We start from the raw sequence: 27,587 nt of genomic DNA on the forward strand, positions 1-27,587 counted from the left end.
TCTTTGTTATTCCTTTGTCCTTGTGTGTAGCTGCCTGCTTTGTGTCCTCAGCACAGTGACACCCTGTGCGTGGGGGCGTGTGCATGTGCATGGGGGCGTGTGTGTGTGAGAAACCAACACTTTCCCAGACAGGGAAGCTGCCATTAGATTGGCCTCCCAGTACCCACACACTTTCCCCTCCACCACCTCTAGGGCTGTAAGAGGTTCCATTTAACAGCTCTAATTTGTTCTGCCCTGCTGTATAGATAAGGTGGAGTAGGGAGAGAGGGTGAAGAGGTAGAGAGAAAGGTAGAGAACAGGTGTCTCAGATCCTATCATGCTGACAGCCGATAACTCCTCCAAAACAAAGAGAAGGAGTTTGAGGAGAGAGAGGGAGCGAAGAGGGAGTGTTACGAGCGAGAGAGAGTCTGTTCCTCAAAATCAGTCATTTGTCATCACAACCACAAAACAACACAACCACAGTACAACCATTACACAACCAGAATACAGCCATTACTCATCCACAATGCAACCATAACACATCCACAAACACAAAACAACATAACCACAATACAACCATAACCACAAAACAACCATAACAAAACCACAATACGTATTCTGCTTTAACCCAAACCCTCCATTCAGAAAGTATTCAGACCCCTGAACTTTTTCCACATGTTGTTGTTACAACCTAATTATAAATAAATAAAAACACCCTCATCAATCTACACACAATACCCAATAATGACAAAGCCAAAATGTTTGCAAATGTATTAAATATATAAAAACGATACCTTATTTACATAATTATTCAGACCCTTTGCTCTGACACTCGAAATGTAGCTCATGTGCATCCTGTTTCCATTGATCATCCTTGAAGTCAATTAAATGCATTGAACATGATTTGGAAAGGCACACACCTGTCTATATAAGGTCCCACAGTTGACAGTGCATGTCAGAGCAAAAACCAAGCCATGAGGTCGAAGGAAATGTTTGTGGAGCTCTGAGACAGGATTATGTAGAGGCACAGGTCTGGGGAAGGGTATCAAAAAATGTCTGCATCATTGAAGGTCCCCAAGAACACAGTGGCCCCATTATTCTTACATGGTAGAAGGTTGAAACCACTAAGACTCTTCTTAGAGCTGGCCACCCGTCCAAACCGAGCAATCGGGAGAGAAGCGCATTGGTCAGGGAGGTGACCAAGACCCGATGGTCACTCTGACTGAGCTCCAGAGTTCCTCTGTGGATATGTGAGATCCAGAAGGACAACCATCTCTGCAGCACTTCACCAATCAGGCCTTTTTGGTAGAGTGGCCAGATGGAAGCCACTCTTCAGTAAAAGGCACATGACAGCCCGCTTGGAATTTGCCAAAAGGCACCTAAAGGACTCTGACCATGAGAAATAAGATTCTCTGGTCTGATGAAACCAAGATTGAACTCTTTGGCCTGAATGCCAAGCGTCACGTCTGGAGGAAACCTGACACCATACCTACGGTGAAGCGTGGTGGCAGCATCATGCTGTGGGGATGTTTTTCAGTGATAGGGACTGGAAGACTAGTCAGAATTGAGGGAAAGATGATCGGAGCAAAGTACAGAGAGATCTTTAATGAAAACCTGCTCCAGAGCTCTCAGGACCTCAGACTGGGGTGAAGGTTTGCCTTCCAACAGGACAATGACCCTAAGCACACAGCCAAGACAACGCAGGAGTGGTTTCGGGACAAGTCTCTGAATGTCCTTGAGTGGTCCAGCCAGAGCCCGGACTTGAACCCCATCGAACATCTCTGGAGAGACCTGAAAATAGCTTTGCAGCGATGCTCCCCATCCAACCTGACAGAACTTGAGTGGATCTGCAGAGAAGAATCTGAGAAACTCCCCAAATACAGGTGTGCCAAGCTTGTAGCGTTATACCCAAGACTCAAGGCTTTAATCGCTGCCAAAGGTGATTCAACAAAGTATTGAGTAAAGGGTCTGAATACTTATGTAAATGTCATATTTCAAATGTTATGGGCTATTTTCATTATGGATTATTGTGTGTAGATTGATGGGGGAAAAAATGCATCAAATTTAGAAAAAGGCTGTAACGTAACAAAGTGTGGAAAAGGTTGAGGTCTGAATACTTTCCGAATGCACTGTACATACACGCACACACACACAAGCTCAACAACCCAATGCAATAACATGACCATGACTGAATGCTGTAGTGCTTTTCTTAATTTCCTTAACGAGGAATCCTCTAGAACCAGTGATTTAGGCTTAGTGAATTTGGGCTCCTGAGTGGCGCAGCGGTCTAAGGCACTGCATCTCAGTGCTAGAGGTGTTACTACAGACACCCTGGTTCAATTCCAGGCTCTCTCACAACCAGACGGGATTGGGAGTCTCATAGGTCGGCGCGCAATTGGCCCAGCATCGTCCGGGTTTGGCTGGTGTAGGCAGTCATTGTAAATAATACTTTTTGTTCTTAACTGACTTGCCTAGATAAAAAAATGGTAGAGTTCCTCAGAACAGCAGACAGATCCATCCAGGCAGGAATATGATCCAGGAACACTACTCTGTTCCTGAAGACTCCCAGATGTTGCCAGGCTCTGCAGCTATTCTGGGACCCACTGAGGTTTTCCCATAAATACATAAATAGATATTCCCAGAAACCAACACTGTCTGTGGCAAAACGATACAATTAATCTCCTCCAGAAATAACATGTCTGAGAGGAGGTATTACAGACACATTATTAGTAGCAGGTGCATGGAAACACAAGTCAATTATGGCAATAAACACTTTTATTGCAATATCTCTTTTTTGTTTCACCCTGAAAGCACTGCTTCCCAAACCCTTCTTACCCTGTGACCATCTGAAATCTTTTCTACCCAGGAGGACCTAGTCTGCCACGACTCTCCAGCTACCAGACGTGGTTTCATGTCCCTGTTGACCTACTCTCTAAAGGCACTGTAAACTGTTCTTCCTATTAAAAGTCCCAGGTGCGTGTGTGTGGCCTTAGCCCAGCTGTCCCTGCATTCCCCTCTGAAGCACAGGACTGTGGGACAGTTTACTGAATCTGACGGCTTATTGCCTAATAAGGTCAGAAGCTAACTGAAATGCACATCTGGGGCTGCTGCAAGGGCCACATCACACACACACACACACACACACACACACACACACACACACACACACACACACACACTACTCATTTATGAGCCTCATAGCAAAGAGGAAGTCTACACACAACACACGCTCAATACCCAGCTGTGTATGAAGTCAGAGGGGTTCCTGTCAAAGCACAGTGTGTATCTGTGGGTTGCACGTGAGAAACAGATGCTATAAGACAAAAGATTAGTCACTAAACTTTTAAGTCATCTCTGATTTCATATGACACACCCACACATACATTCAAAGGCTCAGACATAATATAGACCCACACACAGCATGCACAAAGACAGTATAACACACACACAGCATGCAGACTCATACATAACATGAACACACACGGAGTACACATAGTTTTTAAGTGGGTTCAGACTGCATGTTATGCAGATGTATAGTTGTTCCCTCAGGTTCACTATGAACTTAACAGAGCTGAAGTAAACAGGCTGTATGAACTGCAGAGTGTGTTTTTAGGAGAGCCATTACATAGAATATCAAGCAGCGGCAGTTGCACATCTGCAAGGGGTGTGTTCACAAGTCACTTTTCACAAACAGTGAGTGTGGTGTCTCTCCTCTCCTCTACATAGAGCACCTCATCTCTCTGTGTCTGATGAATGGGTCTGTGAGGAGGACAGGGCCCAGATTCACAAAACCTTCTTAAGAACACATTTCTTCTTAACTGTTATTTTGTTCTTCACTATAGGGGTCTATATGAATAAAGTTAAGCAAAGTTGTTATTCCTCAAATTTATTGGAAATGTTCTTGCGTTATTTCTTATGTTTCTCCTTAAGCAAACAGTTAAGAAGAAATTACATTCTTGAAAATAAGCTTTTGGATTTGTTCTTGCAAATGTTCTTAATTTCAAGATGTCTAAACCCTTGTCTAAAAACTCAGGGCAGTGAGAGAAAAAGCTCATGAAAGCAATTGAACATGTTTAATTCACTCACAAACTTCATCTGCAAGTTTCAGTATTGATTATTTTAAACCCAATAACTTGTTTTTAGAACCGTAATCTCAGTAGGAAATATGCTAACATAATTTACATTGCTAAATAGATAGCTAGCTGAATTGGTTGCCTAGCAACACACATCTTAAGAAGATTCGTAAGAAGATATTTGAGAAGTTCGTAATAAAATCATTAAATCTTAAGATATTGTTGAGGAATTGCACTTACGAACGATCTTATGAATTTCAATTTTTTTCTTAAGATCAGACCCTTTAAAAAAAAAAAAAATCACCTAAAATGACATACCCAAATCTAACTGCCTGTAGCTCAGGACCTGAAGCAAGGATATGCATATTCATGATACCGTTTGAAAGAAAATACTTTGAAGTTTGTGGAAATGTGAAATGAATGTCGGAGAATATAACACATTAGATCTGGTAAAAGATAATAATGAAATGCAAGAGAAAGGCCACAATGTATTATTCCAGTTTAGGTGTAATTTAGATTTCAGCCTCTAGATGGCAGAAGTGTATCTGCAAAGTGTTAGACTGATCCAATGAACCATTGCATTTCTGTTCAAAATGCTTTATCAAGCCTGCCCAAATGTGCCTAATTGGTTTATTGATACATTTTCAAGTTCATAACTGTGCACTGTCCTCAAACAATAGCATGGCATTATTTCACTGTAATAGCTATTGTAAATTAGACAGTGCAGTTAGATTAATAACCATTTAAGCGTTCTGCCCTTATCAGATATGTCTATGTCCTGGGAAATATTCTTGTTACTTATAACCTCATGCTAATCACATTAGCGCACGTTAGCTCAACCGTCCCATGGGGGAGGTCACAGATCCCCTAGAGGTTAAGTTATTGCGTAAGAAGTGTTGTGTGAATCTGGGCCCAGGAGAGGAACACTGCTCAACCATTAGGGACTGTCTGTGAATTTATCTCAGCAGCTTTGTAGCAAACTACCATTAGCACAATGTTAGACAGATGAATGCTAATCCAACACAGACAGACAAGGCCTGACCAGCTCCCGATGCCATCACCTGGAATTCAACCAGGGATTATCCTGACATTCTGACAGGAGTTATGTAAACGCACCAGAATAACCCAAATACCACTCCTTCATTCTCTCCCCTTCCTTCCTCCAGGATGATTCTCTTCCTACAGCGTCGAAGACTAACTGGGAGGCTGTGACCCTGATGGTGAGTTGGACAAGCAAGCATGCTCAACACAAACACACACACACCTACCTGTGTTTGCCCCTTTGTCAAACCCCCTAACCCTCCTGATCAGCAGCAGGAGATACTCCTTGTCCCAGCCTGGAGATAGAGGGCTCTAGTGCCCAGTCATTAGGCTGATTTTAAAAGATCAAGGTTGTCCCCTGACCTTTGTAAACTTTTCACAAGCACAGTCAGAGGGCAGTTCAGATACTGGTGCTGAGCATTCCATAGACTCACACACAGACAGACACACTAGAATGCTCTCAAAGACTAAAGAAGACCTTGTGTCCCTGCTCAGAACTGTTGACACCCCCCCCCCCCTTCTCCACCCCTCCTCCAGGAGGACAGTGTGTCAGTGTTGGCTCCAGCGGTGACTGCTGTTCCCCTGACAGCAGCGGCGTTGGACCAGACCATAGCAGCCTTCAACACAGTGGAGCAGCTCCTCCGTCACCTCAACCCTGACAGCTGGAGACAGGACCTGGACAGCTTGTACAGAGAGACAGCCATGTACAGACCTCGGGCCTACCAGCACAGCAGACAGAACAAGAGTAATAACACACACACACACACACACACAGGTGCTTACACACAAAAAATAAAAGTCATTTCAAAGGAGTACATATTGTGGTCTGTGCTTCAGTGAAGGGAGACATTGATAACAGAAATAATTCAGCCTTCCTCCTTCCAATGCACCAACACTGCGTGTGCGAGTTTCTTAGTCAGCCAGTAGAAAACCTTCAAGGTGACCTTGGGAAAATGAGAAAAGTTAAATGTTCTCCCAGCTCTTATAGAGAGACTGGGACTGACGGCAAGCGTGTGTGTGTGGTGGAGGGGAAGATGTGTGACGTTTCTCTGTTGCTGCTTGTTGTAGTTGGTCAGAGGTAAAAGTGTATCTTTCCTCCCTCTCAGAGACAATACATGACACATCACAACACTGTGTTCAACAGACTGGACCAGACACATCACAACACTGTGTTCAACAGACTGGACCAGACACATCACATCACTGTGTTCAACAGACTGGACCAGACACATCACAACACTGTGTTCAACAGACTGGACCAGACACATCACAACACTGTGTTCAACAGACTGGACCAGACACATCACATCACTGTGTTCAACAGACTGGACCAGACACATCACAACACTGTGTTCAACAGACTGGACCAGACACATCACAACACTGTGTTCAACAGACTGGACCAGACACATCACAACACTGTGTTCAACAGACTGGACCAGACACATCACATCACTGTGTTCAACAGACTGGACCAGACATCATCACTGTGTTCAACAGACTGGACCAGACACATCACATCCCTGTGTTCAACAGACTGGACCAGACACATCACATCACTGTGTTCAACAGACTGGACCAGACACATCACAACACTGTGTTCAACAGACTGGACCAGACACATCACATCACTGTGTTCAACAGACTGGACCAGACACATCACATCACTGTGTTCAACAGACTGGACCAGACACATCACATCACTGTGTTCAACAGACTGGACCAGACATCATCACTGTGTTCAACAGACTGGACCAGACACATCACATCACTGTGTTCAACAGACTGGACCAGACACATCACAACACTGTGTTCAACAGACTGGACCAGACACATCACAACACTGTGTTCAACAGACTGGACCAGACACATCACATCACTGTGTTCAACAGACTGGACCAGACACATCACAACACTGTGTTCAACAGACTGGACCAGACACATCACAACACTGTGTTCAACAGACTGGACCAGACACATCACATCACTGTGTTCAACAGACTGGACCAGACACATCACAACACTGTGTTCAACAGACTGGACCAGACACATCACAACACTGTGTTCAACAGACTGGACCAGACACATCACATCACTGTGTTCAACAGACTGGACCAGACACATCACATCACTGTGTTCAACAGACTGGACCAGACACATCACAACACTGTGTTCAACAGACTGGACCAGACACATCACATCACTGTGTTCAACAGACTGGACCAGACACATCACATCACTGTGTTCAACAGACTGGACCAGACACATCACAACACTGTGTTCAACAGACTGGACCAGACACATCACATCACTGTGTTCAACAGACTGGACCAGACACATCACATCACTGTGTTCAACAGACTGGACCAGACACATCACATCACTGTGTTCAACAGACTGGACCAGACACATCACAACACTGTGTTCAACAGACTGGACCAGACACATCACAACACTGTGTTCAACAGACTGGACCAGACACATCACAACACTGTGTTCAACAGACTGGACCAGACACATCACAACACTGTGTTCAACAGACTGGACCAGACACATCACAACACTGTGTTCAACAGACTGGACCAGACACATCACAACACTGTGTTCAACAGACTGGACCAGACACATCACAACACTGTGTTCAACAGACTGGACCAGACACATCACAACACTGTGTTCAACAGACTGGACCAGACACATCACAACACTGTGTTCAACAGACTGGACCAGACACATCACATCACTGTGTTCAACAGACTGGACCAGACACATCACATCACTGTGTTCAACAGACTGGACCAGACACATCACATCACTGTGTTCAACAGACTGGACCAGACACATCACATCACTGTGTTCAACAGACTGGACCAGACACATCACATCACTGTGTTCAACAGACTGGACCAGACACATCACAACACTGTGTTCAACAGACTGGACCAGACACATCACAACACTGTGTTCAACAGACTGGACCAGACACATCACAACACTGTGTTCAACAGACTGGACCAGACACATCACAACACTGTGTTCAACAGACTGGACCAGACACATCACAACACTGTGTTCAACAGACTGGACCAGACACATCACAACACTGTGTTCAACAGACTGGACCAGACACATCACAACACTGTGTTCAACAGACTGGACCAGACACATCACAACACTGTGTTCAACAGACTGGACCAGACACATCACAACACTGTGTTCAACAGACTGGACCAGACACATCACATCACTGTGTTCAACAGACTGGACCAGACACATCACAACACTGTGTTCAACAGACTGGACCAGACACATCACAACACTGTGTTCAACAGACTGGACCAGACACATCACAACACTGTGTTCAACAGACTGGACCAGACACATCACAACACTGTGTTCAACAGACTGGACCAGACACATCACAACACTGTGTTCAACAGACTGGACCAGACACATCACATCACTGTGTTCAACAGACTGGACCAGACACATCACATCACTGTGTTCAACAGACTGGACCAGACACATCACATCACTGTGTTCAACAGACTGGACCAGACACATCACAACACTGTGTTCAACAGACTGGACCAGACACATCACAACACTGTGTTCAACAGACTGGACCAGACACATCACAACACTGTGTTCAACAGACTGGACCAGACACATCACATCACTGTGTTCAACAGACTGGACCAGACACATCACAACACTGTGTTCAACAGACTGGACCAGACACATCACAACACTGTGTTCAACAGACTGGACCAGACACATCACAACACTGTGTTCAACAGACTGGACCAGACACATCACATCACTGTGTTCAACAGACTGGACCAGACACATCACAACACTGTGTTCAACAGACTGGACCAGACACATCACAACACTGTGTTCAACAGACTGGACCAGACACATCACAACACTGTGTTCAACAGACTGGACCAGACACATCACAACACTGTGTTCAACAGACTGGACCAGACACATCACAACACTGTGTTCAACAGACTGGACCAGACACATCACAACACTGTGTTCAACAGACTGGACCAGACACATCACAACACTGTGTTCAACAGACTGGACCAGACACATCACAACACTGTGTTCAACAGACTGGACCAGACACATCACAACACTGTGTTCAACAGACTGGACCAGACACATCACAACACTGTGTTCAACAGACTGGACCAGACACATCACATCACTGTGTTCAACAGACTGGACCAGACACATCACATCACTGTGTTCAACAGACTGGACCAGACATCATCACTGTGTTCAACAGACTGGACCAGACACATCACATCACTGTGTTCAACAGACTGGACCAGACACATCACAACACTGTGTTCAACAGACTGGACCAGACACATCACAACACTGTGTTCAACAGACTGGACCAGACACATCACAACACTGTGTTCAACAGACTGGACCAGACACATCACAACACTGTGTTCAACAGACTGGACCAGACACATCACAACACTGTGTTCAACAGACTGGACCAGACACATCACAACACTGTGTTCAACAGACTGGACCAGACACATCACATCACTGTGTTCAACAGACTGGACCAGACACATCACAACACTGTGTTCAACAGACTGGACCAGACACATCACAACACTGTGTTCAACAGACTGGACCAGACACATCACAACACTGTGTTCAACAGACTGGACCAGACACATCACATCACTGTGTTCAACAGACTGGACCAGACACATCACAACACTGTGTTCAACAGACTGGACCAGACACATCACATCACTGTGTTCAACAGACTGGACCAGACATCATCACTGTGTTCAACAGACTGGACCAGACACATCACATCACTGTGTTCAACAGACTGGACCAGACACATCACATCACTGTGTTCAACAGACTGGACCAGACACATCACAACACTGTGTTCAACAGACTGGACCAGACACATCACATCACTGTGTTCAACAGACTGGACCAGACACATCACAACACTGTGTTCAACAGACTGGACCAGACACATCACATCACTGTGTTCAACAGACTGGACCAGACACATCACAACACTGTGTTCAACAGACTGGACCAGACACATCACAACACTGTGTTCAACAGACTGGACCAGACACATCACAACACTGTGTTCAACAGACTGGACCAGACACATCACAACACTGTGTTCAACAGACTGGACCAGACACATCACAACACTGTGTTCAACAGACTGGACCAGACACATCACAACACTGTGTTCAACAGACTGGACCAGACACATCACATCACTGTGTTCAACAGACTGGACCAGACACATCACAACACTGTGTTCAACAGACTGGACCAGACACATCACATCACTGTGTTCAACAGACTGGACCAGACACATCACATCACTGTGTTCAACAGACTGGACCAGACACATCACATCACTGTGTTCAACAGACTGGACCAGACACATCACATCACTGTGTTCAACAGACTGGACCAGACACATCACATCACTGTGTTCAACAGACTGGACCAGACACATCACAACACTGTGTTCAACAGACTGGACCAGACACATCACAACACTGTGTTCAACAGACTGGACCAGACACATCACAACACTGTGTTCAACAGACTGGACCAGACACATCACAACACTGTGTTCAACAGACTGGACCAGACACATCACAACACTGTGTTCAACAGACTGGACCAGACACATCACAACACTGTGTTCAACAGACTGGACCAGACACATCACAACACTGTGTTCAACAGACTGGACCAGACACATCACAACACTGTGTTCAACAGACTGGACCAGACACATCACATCACTGTGTTCAACAGACTGGACCAGACACATCACAACACTGTGTTCAACAGACTGGACCAGACACATCACAACACTGTGTTCAACAGACTGGACCAGACACATCACAACACTGTGTTCAACAGACTGGACCAGACACATCACATCACTGTGTTCAACAGACTGGACCAGACACATCACATCACTGTGTTCAACAGACTGGACCAGACACATCACATCACTGTGTTCAACAGACTGGACCAGACACATCACAACACTGTGTTCAACAGACTGGACCAGACACATCACAACACTGTGTTCAACAGACTGGACCAGACACATCACAACACTGTGTTCAACAGACTGGACCAGACACATCACAACACTGTGTTCAACAGACTGGACCAGACACATCACATCACTGTGTTCAACAGACTGGACCAGACACATCACATCACTGTGTTCAACAGACTGGACCAGACACATCACAACACTGTGTTCAACAGACTGGACCAGACACATCACATCACTGTGTTCAACAGACTGGACCAGACACATCACATCACTGTGTTCAACAGACTGGACCAGACATCATCACTGTGTTCAACAGACTGGACCAGACACATCACATCACTGTGTTCAACAGACTGGACCAGACACATCACAACACTGTGTTCAACAGACTGGACCAGACACATCACAACACTGTGTTCAACAGACTGGACCAGACACATCACAACACTGTGTTCAACAGACTGGACCAGACACATCACAACACTGTGTTCAACAGACTGGACCAGACACATCACATCACTGTGTTCAACAGACTGGACCAGACACATCACAACACTGTGTTCAACAGACTGGACCAGACACATCACAACACTGTGTTCAACAGACTGGACCAGACACATCACATCACTGTGTTCAACAGACTGGACCAGACACATCACAACACTGTGTTCAACAGACTGGACCAGACACATCACAACACTGTGTTCAACAGACTGGACCAGACACATCACAACACTGTGTTCAACAGACTGGACCAGACACATCACAACACTGTGTTCAACAGACTGGACCAGACACATCACAACACTGTGTTCAACAGACTGGACCAGACACATCACATCACTGTGTTCAACAGACTGGACCAGACACATCACAACACTGTGTTCAACAGACTGGACCAGACACATCACAACACTGTGTTCAACAGACTGGACCAGACACATCACATCACTGTGTTCAACAGACTGGACCAGACACATCACAACACTGTGTTCAACAGACTGGACCAGACACATCACATCACTGTGTTCAACAGACTGGACCAGACACATCACAACACTGTGTTCAACAGACTGGACCAGACACATCACAACACTGTGTTCAACAGACTGGACCAGACACATCACAACACTGTGTTCAACAGACTGGACCAGACACATCACATCACTGTGTTCAACAGACTGGACCAGACCATCATCACTGTGTTCAACAGACTGGACCAGACACATCACATCACTGTGTTCAACAGACTGGACCAGACACATCACAACACTGTGTTCAACAGACTGGACCAGACACATCACATCACTGTGTTCAACAGACTGGACCAGACACATCACAACACTGTGTTCAACAGACTGGACCAGACACATCACAACACTGTGTTCAACAGACTGGACCAGACACATCACAACACTGTGTTCAACAGACTGGACCAGACACATCACAACACTGTGTTCAACAGACTGGACCAGACACATCACATCACTGTGTTCAACAGACTGGACCAGACACATCACATCACTGTGTTCAACAGACTGGACCAGACACATCACAACACTGTGTTCAACAGACTGGACCAGACACATCACAACACTGTGTTCAACAGACTGGACCAGACACATCACAACACTGTGTTCAACAGACTGGACCAGACACATCACAACACTGTGTTCAACAGACTGGACCAGACACATCACAACACTGTGTTCAACAGACTGGACCAGACACATCACATCACTGTGTTCAACAGACTGGACCAGACACATCACATCACTGTGTTCAACAGACTGGACCAGACACATCACAACACTGTGTTCAACAGACTGGACCAGACACATCACATCACTGTGTTCAACAGACTGGACCAGACACATCACAACACTGTGTTCAACAGACTGGACCAGACACATCACAACACTGTGTTCAACAGACTGGACCAGACACATCACATCACTGTGTTCAACAGACTGGACCAGACACATCACAACACTGTGTTCAACAGACTGGACCAGACACATCACAACACTGTGTTCAACAGACTGGACCAGACACATCACAACACTGTGTTCAACAGACTGGACCAGACACATCACATCACTGTGTTCAACAGACTGGACCAGACACATCACAACACTGTGTTCAACAGACTGGACCAGACACATCACAACACTGTGTTCAACAGACTGGACCAGACACATCACATCACTGTGTTCAACAGACTGGACCAGACACATCACAACACTGTGTTCAACAGACTGGACCAGACACATCACAACACTGTGTTCAACAGACTGGACCAGACACATCACAACACTGTGTTCAACAGACTGGACCAGACACATCACATCACTGTGTTCAACAGACTGGACCAGACACATCACATCACTGTGTTCAACAGACTGGACCAGACATCATCACTGTGTTCAACAGACTGGACCAGACACATCACATCACTGTGTTCAACAGACTGGACCAGACACATCACATCACTGTGTTCAACAGACTGGACCAGACACATCACATCACTGTGTTCAACAGACTGGACCAGACACATCACAACACTGTGTTCAACAGACTGGACCAGACACATCACAACACTGTGTTCAACAGACTGGACCAGACACATCACAACACTGTGTTCAACAGACTGGACCAGACACATCACAACACTGTGTTCAACAGACTGGACCAGACACATCACAACACTGTGTTCAACAGACTGGACCAGACACATCACAACACTGTGTTCAACAGACTGGACCAGACACATCACAACACTGTGTTCAACAGACTGGACCAGACACATCACAACACTGTGTTCAACAGACTGGACCAGACACATCACAACACTGTGTTCAACAGACTGGACCAGACACATCACAACACTGTGTTCAACAGACTGGACCAGACACATCACAACACTGTGTTCAACAGACTGGACCAGACACATCACAACACTGTGTTCAACAGACTGGACCAGACACATCACATCACTGTGTTCAACAGACTGGACCAGACACATCACATCACTGTGTTCAACAGACTGGACCAGACACATCACATCACTGTGTTCAACAGACTGGACCAGACACATCACATCACTGTGTTCAACAGACTGGACCAGACACATCACATCACTGTGTTCAACAGACTGGACCAGACACATCACAACACTGTGTTCAACAGACTGGACCAGACACATCACAACACTGTGTTCAACAGACTGGACCAGACACATCACATCACTGTGTTCAACAGACTGGACCAGACACATCACAACACTGTGTTCAACAGACTGGACCAGACACATCACATCACTGTGTTCAACAGACTGGACCAGACACATCACAACACTGTGTTCAACAGACTGGACCAGACACATCACAACACTGTGTTCAACAGACTGGACCAGACACATCACATCACTGTGTTCAACAGACTGGACCAGACACATCACAACACTGTGTTCAACAGACTGGACCAGACACATCACAACACTGTGTTCAACAGACTGGACCAGACACATCACAACACTGTGTTCAACAGACTGGACCAGACACATCACAACACTGTGTTCAACAGACTGGACCAGACACATCACAACACTGTGTTCAACAGACTGGACCAGACACATCACAACACTGTGTTCAACAGACTGGACCAGACACATCACAACACTGTGTTCAACAGACTGGACCAGACACATCACAACACTGTGTTCAACAGACTGGACCAGACACATCACATCACTGTGTTCAACAGACTGGACCAGACACATCACAACACTGTGTTCAACAGACTGGACCAGACACATCACATCACTGTGTTCAACAGACTGGACCAGACACATCACATCACTGTGTTCAACAGACTGGACCAGACACATCACAACACTGTGTTCAACAGACTGGACCAGACACATCACATCACTGTGTTCAACAGACTGGACCAGACATCATCACTGTGTTCAACAGACTGGACCAGACACATCACATCACTGTGTTCAACAGACTGGACCAGACACATCACAACACTGTGTTCAACAGACTGGACCAGACACATCACAACACTGTGTTCAACAGACTGGACCAGACACATCACAACACTGTGTTCAACAGACTGGACCAGACACATCACAACACTGTGTTCAACAGACTGGACCAGACACATCACATCACTGTGTTCAACAGACTGGACCAGACACATCACAACACTGTGTTCAACAGACTGGACCAGACACATCACAACACTGTGTTCAACAGACTGGACCAGACACATCACAACACTGTGTTCAACAGACTGGACCAGACACATCACAACACTGTGTTCAACAGACTGGACCAGACACATCACATCACTGTGTTCAACAGACTGGACCAGACACATCACAACACTGTGTTCAACAGACTGGACCAGACACATCACATCACTGTGTTCAACAGACTGGACCAGACACATCACATCACTGTGTTCAACAGACTGGACCAGACACATCACATCACTGTGTTCAACAGACTGGACCAGACACATCACATCACTGTGTTCAACAGACTGGACCAGACACATCACAACACTGTGTTCAACAGACTGGACCAGACACATCACAACACTGTGTTCAACAGACTGGACCAGACACATCACAACACTGTGTTCAACAGACTGGACCAGACACATCACAACACTGTGTTCAACAGACTGGACCAGACACATCACATCACTGTGTTCAACAGACTGGACCAGACATCATCACTGTGTTCAACAGACTGGACCAGACACATCACATCACTGTGTTCAACAGACTGGACCAGACACATCACAACACTGTGTTCAACAGACTGGACCAGACACATCACAACACTGTGTTCAACAGACTGGACCAGACACATCACATCACTGTGTTCAACAGACTGGACCAGACACATCACAACACTGTGTTCAACAGACTGGACCAGACACATCACAACACTGTGTTCAACAGACTGGACCAGACACATCACAACACTGTGTTCAACAGACTGGACCAGACACATCACAACACTGTGTTCAACAGACTGGACCAGACACATCACAACACTGTGTTCAACAGACTGGACCAGACACATCACAACACTGTGTTCAACAGACTGGACCAGACACATCACATCACTGTGTTCAACAGACTGGACCAGACACATCACAACACTGTGTTCAACAGACTGGACCAGACACATCACATCACTGTGTTCAACAGACTGGACCAGACACATCACAACACTGTGTTCAACAGACTGGACCAGACACATCACAACACTGTGTTCAACAGACTGGACCAGACACATCACATCACTGTGTTCAACAGACTGGACCAGACACATCACAACACTGTGTTCAACAGACTGGACCAGACACATCACAACACTGTGTTCAACAGACTGGACCAGACACATCACATCACTGTGTTCAACAGACTGGACCAGACACATCACAACACTGTGTTCAACAGACTGGACCAGACACATCACAACACTGTGTTCAACAGACTGGACCAGACACATCACAACACTGTGTTCAACAGACTGGACCAGACACATCACAACACTGTGTTCAACAGACTGGACCAGACACATCACAACACTGTGTTCAACAGACTGGACCAGACACATCACAACACTGTGTTCAACAGACTGGACCAGACACATCACAACACTGTGTTCAACAGACTGGACCAGACACATCACAACACTGTGTTCAACAGACTGGACCAGACACATCACATCACTGTGTTCAACAGACTGGACCAGACACATCACAACACTGTGTTCAACAGACTGGACCAGACACATCACAACACTGTGTTCAACAGACTGGACCAGACACATCACATCACTGTGTTCAACAGACTGGACCAGACACATCACAACACTGTGTTCAACAGACTGGACCAGACACATCACAACACTGTGTTCAACAGACTGGACCAGACACATCACAACACTGTGTTCAACAGACTGGACCAGACACATCACAACACTGTGTTCAACAGACTGGACCAGACACATCACATCACTGTGTTCAACAGACTGGACCAGACACATCACATCACTGTGTTCAACAGACTGGACCAGACACATCACATCACTGTGTTCAACAGACTGGACCAGACACATCACAACACTGTGTTCAACAGACTGGACCAGACACATCACATCACTGTGTTCAACAGACTGGACCAGACACATCACAACACTGTGTTCAACAGACTGGACCAGACACATCACAACACTGTGTTCAACAGACTGGACCAGACACATCACAACACTGTGTTCAACAGACTGGACCAGACACATCACAACACTGTGTTCAACAGACTGGACCAGACACATCACAACACTGTGTTCAACAGACTGGACCAGACACATCACAACACTGTGTTCAACAGACTGGACCAGACACATCACAACACTGTGTTCAACAGACTGGACCAGACACATCACAACACTGTGTTCAACAGACTGGACCAGACACATCACAACACTGTGTTCAACAGACTGGACCAGACACATCACATCACTGTGTTCAACAGACTGGACCAGACACATCACAACACTGTGTTCAACAGACTGGACCAGACACATCACATCACTGTGTTCAACAGACTGGACCAGACATCATCACTGTGTTCAACAGACTGGACCAGACACATCACATCACTGTGTTCAACAGACTGGACCAGACACATCACATCACTGTGTTCAACAGACTGGACCAGACACATCACAACACTGTGTTCAACAGACTGGACCAGACACATCACAACACTGTGTTCAACAGACTGGACCAGACACATCACAACACTGTGTTCAACAGACTGGACCAGACACATCACAACACTGTGTTCAACAGACTGGACCAGACACATCACAACACTGTGTTCAACAGACTGGACCAGACACATCACATCACTGTGTTCAACAGACTGGACCAGACACATCACAACACTGTGTTCAACAGACTGGACCAGACACATCACAACACTGTGTTCAACAGACTGGACCAGACACATCACAACACTGTGTTCAACAGACTGGACCAGACACATCACAACACTGTGTTCAACAGACTGGACCAGACACATCACATCACTGTGTTCAACAGACTGGACCAGACACATCACAACACTGTGTTCAACAGACTGGACCAGACACATCACAACACTGTGTTCAACAGACTGGACCAGACACATCACATCACTGTGTTCAACAGACTGGACCAGACACATCACATCACTGTGTTCAACAGACTGGACCAGACACATCACATCACTGTGTTCAACAGACTGGACCAGACACATCACAACACTGTGTTCAACAGACTGGACCAGACACATCACAACACTGTGTTCAACAGACTGGACCAGACACATCACATCACTGTGTTCAACAGACTGGACCAGACACATCACAACACTGTGTTCAACAGACTGGACCAGACACATCACATCACTGTGTTCAACAGACTGGACCAGACACATCACAACACTGTGTTCAACAGACTGGACCAGACACATCACAACACTGTGTTCAACAGACTGGACCAGACACATCACAACACTGTGTTCAACAGACTGGACCAGACACATCACAACACTGTGTTCAACAGACTGGACCAGACACATCACATCACTGTGTTCAACAGACTGGACCAGACACATCACAACACTGTGTTCAACAGACTGGACCAGACACATCACAACACTGTGTTCAACAGACTGGACCAGACACATCACAACACTGTGTTCAACAGACTGGACCAGACACATCACAACACTGTGTTCAACAGACTGGACCAGACACATCACAACACTGTGTTCAACAGACTGGACCAGACACATCACAACACTGTGTTCAACAGACTGGACCAGACACATCACAACACTGTGTTCAACAGACTGGACCAGACACATCACAACACTGTGTTCAACAGACTGGACCAGACACATCACAACACTGTGTTCAACAGACTGGACCAGACACATCACAACACTGTGTTCAACAGACTGGACCAGACACATCACATCACTGTGTTCAACAGACTGGACCAGACACATCACAACACTGTGTTCAACAGACTGGACCAGACACATCACATCACTGTGTTCAACAGACTGGACCAGACATCATCACTGTGTTCAACAGACTGGACCAGACACATCACATCACTGTGTTCAACAGACTGGACCAGACACATCACATCACTGTGTTCAACAGACTGGACCAGACACATCACAACACTGTGTTCAACAGACTGGACCAGACACATCACAACACTGTGTTCAACAGACTGGACCAGACACATCACAACACTGTGTTCAACAGACTGGACCAGACACATCACAACACTGTGTTCAACAGACTGGACCAGACACATCACAACACTGTGTTCAACAGACTGGACCAGACACATCACAACACTGTGTTCAACAGACTGGACCAGACACATCACAACACTGTGTTCAACAGACTGGACCAGACACATCACAACACTGTGTTCAACAGACTGGACCAGACACATCACATCACTGTGTTCAACAGACTGGACCAGACACATCACAACACTGTGTTCAACAGACTGGACCAGACACATCACAACACTGTGTTCAACAGACTGGACCAGACACATCACAACACTGTGTTCAACAGACTGGACCAGACACATCACATCACTGTGTTCAACAGACTGGACCAGACACATCACATCACTGTGTTCAACAGACTGGACCAGACACATCACAACACTGTGTTCAACAGACTGGACCAGACACATCACATCACTGTGTTCAACAGACTGGACCAGACACATCACAACACTGTGTTCAACAGACTGGACCAGACACATCACATCACTGTGTTCAACAGACTGGACCAGACACATCACATCACTGTGTTCAACAGACTGGACCAGACACATCACAACACTGTGTTCAACAGACTGGACCAGACACATCACATCACTGTGTTCAACAGACTGGACCAGACACATCACAACACTGTGTTCAACAGACTGGACCAGACACATCACAACACTGTGTTCAACAGACTGGACCAGACACATCACATCACTGTGTTCAACAGACTGGACCAGACACATCACATCACTGTGTTCAACAGACTGGACCAGACACATCACATCACTGTGTTCAACAGACTGGACCAGACACATCACATCACTGTGTTCAACAGACTGGACCAGACACATCACATCACTGTGTTCAACAGACTGGACCAGACACATCACAACACTGTGTTCAACAGACTGGACCAGACACATCACAACACTGTGTTCAACAGACTGGACCAGACACATCACAACACTGTGTTCAACAGACTGGACCAGACACATCACATCACTGTGTTCAACAGACTGGACCAGACACATCACAACACTGTGTTCAACAGACTGGACCAGACACATCACATCACTGTGTTCAACAGACTGGACCAGACACATCACAACACTGTGTTCAACAGACTGGACCAGACACATCACATCACTGTGTTCAACAGACTGGACCAGACATCATCACTGTGTTCAACAGACTGGACCAGACACATCACATCACTGTGTTCAACAGACTGGACCAGACACATCACATCACTGTGTTCAACAGACTGGACCAGACACATCACAACACTGTGTTCAACAGACTGGACCAGACACATCACAACACTGTGTTCAACAGACTGGACCAGACACATCACAACACTGTGTTCAACAGACTGGACCAGACACATCACAACACTGTGTTCAACAGACTGGACCAGACACATCACAACACTGTGTTCAACAGACTGGACCAGACACATCACAACACTGTGTTCAACAGACTGGACCAGACACATCACAACACTGTGTTCAACAGACTGGACCAGACACATCACAACACTGTGTTCAACAGACTGGACCAGACACATCACATCACTGTGTTCAACAGACTGGACCAGACACATCACAACACTGTGTTCAACAGACTGGACCAGACACATCACATCACTGTGTTCAACAGACTGGACCAGACACATCACAACACTGTGTTCAACAGACTGGACCAGACACATCACATCACTGTGTTCAACAGACTGGACCAGACACATCACAACACTGTGTTCAACAGACTGGACCAGACACATCACAACACTGTGTTCAACAGACTGGACCAGACACATCACAACACTGTGTTCAACAGACTGGACCAGACACATCACAACACTGTGTTCAACAGACTGGACCAGACACATCACAACACTGTGTTCAACAGACTGGACCAGACACATCACAACACTGTGTTCAACAGACTGGACCAGACACATCACAACACTGTGTTCAACAGACTGGACCAGACACATCACATCACTGTGTTCAACAGACTGGACCAGACACATCACATCACTGTGTTCAACAGACTGGACCAGACACATCACAACACTGTGTTCAACAGACTGGACCAGACACATCACAACACTGTGTTCAACAGACTGGACCAGACACATCACATCACTGTGTTCAACAGACTGGACCAGACACATCACATCACTGTGTTCAACAGACTGGACCAGACACATCACATCACTGTGTTCAACAGACTGGACCAGACACATCACAACACTGTGTTCAACAGACTGGACCAGACACATCACATCACTGTGTTCAACAGACTGGACCAGACACATCACATCACTGTGTTCAACAGACTGGACCAGACACATCACAACACTGTGTTCAACAGACTGGACCAGACACATCACAACACTGTGTTCAACAGACTGGACCAGACACATCACAACACTGTGTTCAACAGACTGGACCAGACACATCACATCACTGTGTTCAACAGACTGGACCAGACACATCACATCACTGTGTTCAACAGACTGGACCAGACACATCACAACACTGTGTTCAACAGACTGGACCAGACACATCACATCACTGTGTTCAACAGACTGGACCAGACACATCACAACACTGTGTTCAACAGACTGGACCAGACACATCACAACACTGTGTTCAACAGACTGGACCAGACACATCACATCACTGTGTTCAACAGACTGGACCAGACACATCACAACACTGTGTTCAACAGACTGGACCAGACACATCACATCACTGTGTTCAACAGACTGGACCAGACACATCACAACACTGTGTTCAACAGACTGGACCAGACACATCACATCACTGTGTTCAACAGACTGGACCAGACACATCACATCACTGTGTTCAACAGACTGGACCAGACACATCACATCACTGTGTTCAACAGACTGGACCAGACACATCACAACACTGTGTTCAACAGACTGGACCAGACACATCACAACACTGTGTTCAACAGACTGGACCAGACACATCACAACACTGTGTTCAACAGACTGGACCAGACACATCACATCACTGTGTTCAACAGACTGGACCAGACATCATCACTGTGTTCAACAGACTGGACCAGACACATCACATCACTGTGTTCAACAGACTGGACCAGACACATCACAACACTGTGTTCAACAGACTGGACCAGACACATCACAACACTGTGTTCAACAGACTGGACCAGACACATCACAACACTGTGTTCAACAGACTGGACCAGACACATCACAACACTGTGTTCAACAGACTGGACCAGACACATCACAACACTGTGTTCAACAGACTGGACCAGACACATCACAACACTGTGTTCAACAGACTGGACCAGACACATCACAACACTGTGTTCAACAGACTGGACCAGACACATCACAACACTGTGTTCAACAGACTGGACCAGACACATCACATCACTGTGTTCAACAGACTGGACCAGACACATCACATCACTGTGTTCAACAGACTGGACCAGACACATCACATCACTGTGTTCAACAGACTGGACCAGACACATCACAACACTGTGTTCAACAGACTGGACCAGACACATCACATCACTGTGTTCAACAGACTGGACCAGACACATCACATCACTGTGTTCAACAGACTGGACCAGACACATCACAACACTGTGTTCAACAGACTGGACCAGACACATCACATCACTGTGTTCAACAGACTGGACCAGACACATCACATCACTGTGTTCAACAGACTGGACCAGACACATCACATCACTGTGTTCAACAGACTGGACCAGACACATCACAACACTGTGTTCAACAGACTGGACCAGACACATCACATCACTGTGTTCAACAGACTGGACCAGACACATCACAACACTGTGTTCAACAGACTGGACCAGACACATCACAACACTGTGTTCAACAGACTGGACCAGACACATCACAACACTGTGTTCAACAGACTGGACCAGACACATCACAACACTGTGTTCAACAGACTGGACCAGACACATCACAACACTGTGTTCAACAGACTGGACCAGACACATCACAACACTGTGTTCAACAGACTGGACCAGACACATCACAACACTGTGTTCAACAGACTGGACCAGACACATCACATCACTGTGTTCAACAGACTGGACCAGACACATCACAACACTGTGTTCAACAGACTGGACCAGACACATCACAACACTGTGTTCAACAGACTGGACCAGACACATCACATCACTGTGTTCAACAGACTGGACCAGACACATCACATCACTGTGTTCAACAGACTGGACCAGACACATCACAACACTGTGTTCAACAGACTGGACCAGACACATCACATCACTGTGTTCAACAGACTGGACCAGACACATCACATCACTGTGTTCAACAGACTGGACCAGACACATCACATCACTGTGTTCAACAGACTGGACCAGACACATCACATCACTGTGTTCAACAGACTGGACCAGACACATCACATCACTGTGTTCAACAGACTGGACCAGACACATCACAACACTGTGTTCAACAGACTGGACCAGACACATCACAACACTGTGTTCAACAGACTGGACCAGACACATCACAACACTGTGTTCAACAGACTGGACCAGACACATCACATCACTGTGTTCAACAGACTGGACCAGACACATCACAACACTGTGTTCAACAGACTGGACCAGACACATCACAACACTGTGTTCAACAGACTGGACCAGACACATCACATCACTGTGTTCAACAGACTGGACCAGACACATCACATCACTGTGTTCAACAGACTGGACCAGACACATCACTGTGTTCAACAGACTGGACCAGACACATCACATCACTGTGTTCAACAGACTGGACCAGACACATCACATCACTGTGTTCAACAGACTGGACCAGACACATCACATCACTGTCGCTCGCCTCATTCTCTATCTTGTCCTTTTTTTCTTCATCACACTCGTCCCTTGTTATTATTTTCTTTCTCCTTTTTCCCTCCTTTTCCCTTCCTCTCTCGCTCTTTCCATCTTTTTCTCACTCCACCTGAGGGGTCTCCTGTTCCTGAGTAAATAGTTGGGCTTGGCTAAGACTCCAACTACTGTCAGCAACTCCTATGTGTGTGTGTTGAGTTTATGTATCTCCATACAGAGCTAACTGTGTGTGTGTGTGTGTTGAGTTTATGGATCTCCATACAGAGCTTACTGTGAACATCTGTGTTTGTGTAAAAGTGTGTGTTTGTGAATGTAGGTTTTTTCATGTGTGCGTGTGTGTGTGTGTCTGTGTGACTGCACGCGTGTGTGTGCGCATCTGTGTTCGTGTGTGTGCATCTGTGTGTGTGTGCGCACGTGTGTGTCATCTGTGTGCGTTTGCGCATCTGTTTGCGCGCATGTGCCTGTGTGTGCCTGTGCGTGTGTGTGTGTTTCTGTGCGTGTGTGTGTCTGTGCATGCGTCTGTGTCTGTGCATCTGTGTGTTCATCTGTGTGTGTATTCGTGCGCATCTGTGCGTGTAGTGTGTTTGTGCGTGTGCATGTTTGTCATCTGTGTGTGTGCACATCTGTGTGTGCGTGTGTGTGTTTTTGTGCGCATGTGTGCATCTGTTCGCACGCGTGTGCTTGCGTGTGTTTGTGCGTCTGTGTGTTTGTGTGTGCGCATCTGTGTGTGTGCGCATCTGTTTGTGTGTGTGTGGGTGTGTGTTTGCATCTGTGTGCTTGTGTGTGTGTGTGTGTGTGTGTGTGTGTGTGTGTGTGTGTGTGTGTGTGTGTTTATCCGTGTGTGTTTATCCGCGTGTGTTTATCCGTGTGTGTGTTTATCCCTGTGTGTGTTTATCCGTGTGTGTGTTTATCTGTGTATGTGTGCATCTGTGTGCGTGTGTGTTTGCATCTCTTTCTGTGTGTGTGTGTCTTTAGTAAGATGGTACCAATACACATTGAAACTCTGATTCTAGCTCATTAGCAACTTTGCAGTATTAGATTTTTTTGTGTTATTTCTTACATTATGTGCCCTGAACATTTTTGTGTTATTACATAGAGTCGGTAGTGACTTTTGGATATCAGAGCGGTGGTAACTCACCAGCATTACGACCAGGAATACGACATTCCCAAATTAGATCCTTTGTTTGTACCCTCCAAGGCAATTTAACTTATCCCAGAGGCTGCTCCAAGACGCCACCGGCGGAGAAAAGCGTGGACTTCTAGCCTGACTCAAGTGGTGTGTACACCATCCACAGCTTCTGATTATATTACTCGCTAATGTTGTCTCTGGACAATAAAGTAGATGAGGTCAGGGCAAGGATATGCTTCCAGAGAGACATCAGGGACTTTAACATGCTCTGTTTCACAGAATCATGGCTCTCTCCAGATATTTTTATTTATTTATTTATTTCACCTTTATTTAACCAGGTAGGCAAGTTGAGAACAAGTTCTCATTTACAATTGCGACCTGGCCAAGATAAAGCAAAGCAGTTCGACAACTTACAAAAACACAGAGTTACACATGGAGTAAAACAACAAACAATCAATGATACAGTAGACAAAAATAAGACTATACAATGTGAGCAAATGATGTGAGATAAGGGAGGTAAAGGCAAAAAAAGGCCATGGTGGCAAAGTGAATAAAGTATAGCAAGTAAAACACTGGAATGGTAGAATTATAATTTGAAGAAAGTTCAAAGTTAAAATATAAATAATATGTTGCAAAGGAGCAAAATAATAAATTAAATAAATAAATACAGTAGGGGAAGAGGTAGTAGTTTGGGATAAATTATAGATGGGCTATGTACAGGTGCAATGATCTGGGAGCTGCTCTGATAGCTGGTGCTTAAAGCTAGTGAGGGAGATAAGTGTTTCCAGTTTCAGAGATTTTTGTAGTTCGTTCCAGTCATTGGCAGCAGAGAACTTGAAGGAGAGACGACCAAAGGAGGAGTTGGCTTTAGGGGTGACCAGAGAGATATACCTGCTGGTGTGCGTGCTACAGGTGGGTGCTGCTATGGTGACCAGTGAGCGGAGATAAGGGGGGACTTTACCTAGCAGGGTCTTGTAGATGACCTGGAGCCAATGTGTTTGGCGACGATTATGAAGCGAAGGCCAGCCAACGAGAGCGTACAGGTCGCAGTGGTGGGTAGTATATGGGGCTTTGGTGACAAAACGGATGGCACTGTGATAGACTGCATCCAGCTTGTTGAGTAGGGTATTGGAGGCTATTTTGTAAATGACATCGCCGAAGTAGAGGATTGGTAGGATGGTCAGTTTTACGAGGGTATGTTTGGCAGCATGAGTGAAGGATGCTTTGTTGCGAAATAGGAAGCCAATTCTAGATTTAACTTTGGATTGGAGATGATTGATGTGAGTCTGGAAGGAGAGTTTACAGTCTAACCAGACACCTAGGTATTTGTAGTTATCCACAAATTCTAAGTCAGAACCGTCCAGAGAAGTGATGCTGGACAGGCAGGCAGGTGCAGGCAGTGATCGGTTGAAGAGCATGCATTTAGTTTTACTTGTATTTAGGAGCAGTTGGAGACCACGGAAGGAGAGTTGTATGGCATTGAAGCTCGTCTGGAGGGTTGTTAACACAGTGTCCAAAGAAGGGCCAGAAGTATACAGAATGGTGTCGTCTGCGTAGAGGTGGATCAGAGATTCACCAGCAGCAAGAGCGACATCATTGATGTATACAGAGAAAAGAGTTGGCCCAAGAATTGAACCCTGTGGTACCCCCATAGAGACTGCCAGAGGTCCGGACAGCAGGCCCTCCGATTTGACACACTGAACTCTATCAGAGAAGTAGTTGGTGAACCAGGCGACGCAATCGTTTGAGAAACCAAGGCTACTGAGTCTGCCGATGAGGATGTGGTGATTTACAGAGTCAAAAGCTTTGGCCAGGTCAATGAATACGGCAGCTGCTTTCCAATCTATGGGAATCTCAGACGACACGAAAGAGAGGTTGAACAGGCTAGTAATAGGGGTTGGCATTCGAAGATTTTCAAAAGGCAGGGCAAGATGGATATAGGTCTAT

At 46.1% G+C, this 27,587-nt stretch overlaps 1 protein-coding gene across 1 annotated transcript in view; it reads left to right on the forward strand.

Annotated features, from left to right (window-relative positions):
- Positions 1-27,587, forward strand: part of LOC106581363 (platelet-derived growth factor D) — a 70,971-nt gene that overhangs the window by 32,495 nt on the left and 10,889 nt on the right. Inside the window, exons 4-5 of the mRNA XM_014163376.3 lie at positions 5,219-5,272; positions 5,631-5,838. Coding sequence (XP_014018851.2) covers positions 5,219-5,272; positions 5,631-5,838 — 262 coding nt within the window. The remainder of the gene's footprint in view (positions 1-5,218; positions 5,273-5,630; positions 5,839-27,587) is intronic.

Source organism: Salmo salar, chromosome 20 (assembly GCF_965601325.2).
Source record: "Salmo salar chromosome 20, fSalSal1, whole genome shotgun sequence".
Taxonomy (NCBI): Eukaryota; Metazoa; Chordata; class Actinopteri; order Salmoniformes; family Salmonidae; genus Salmo; species Salmo salar.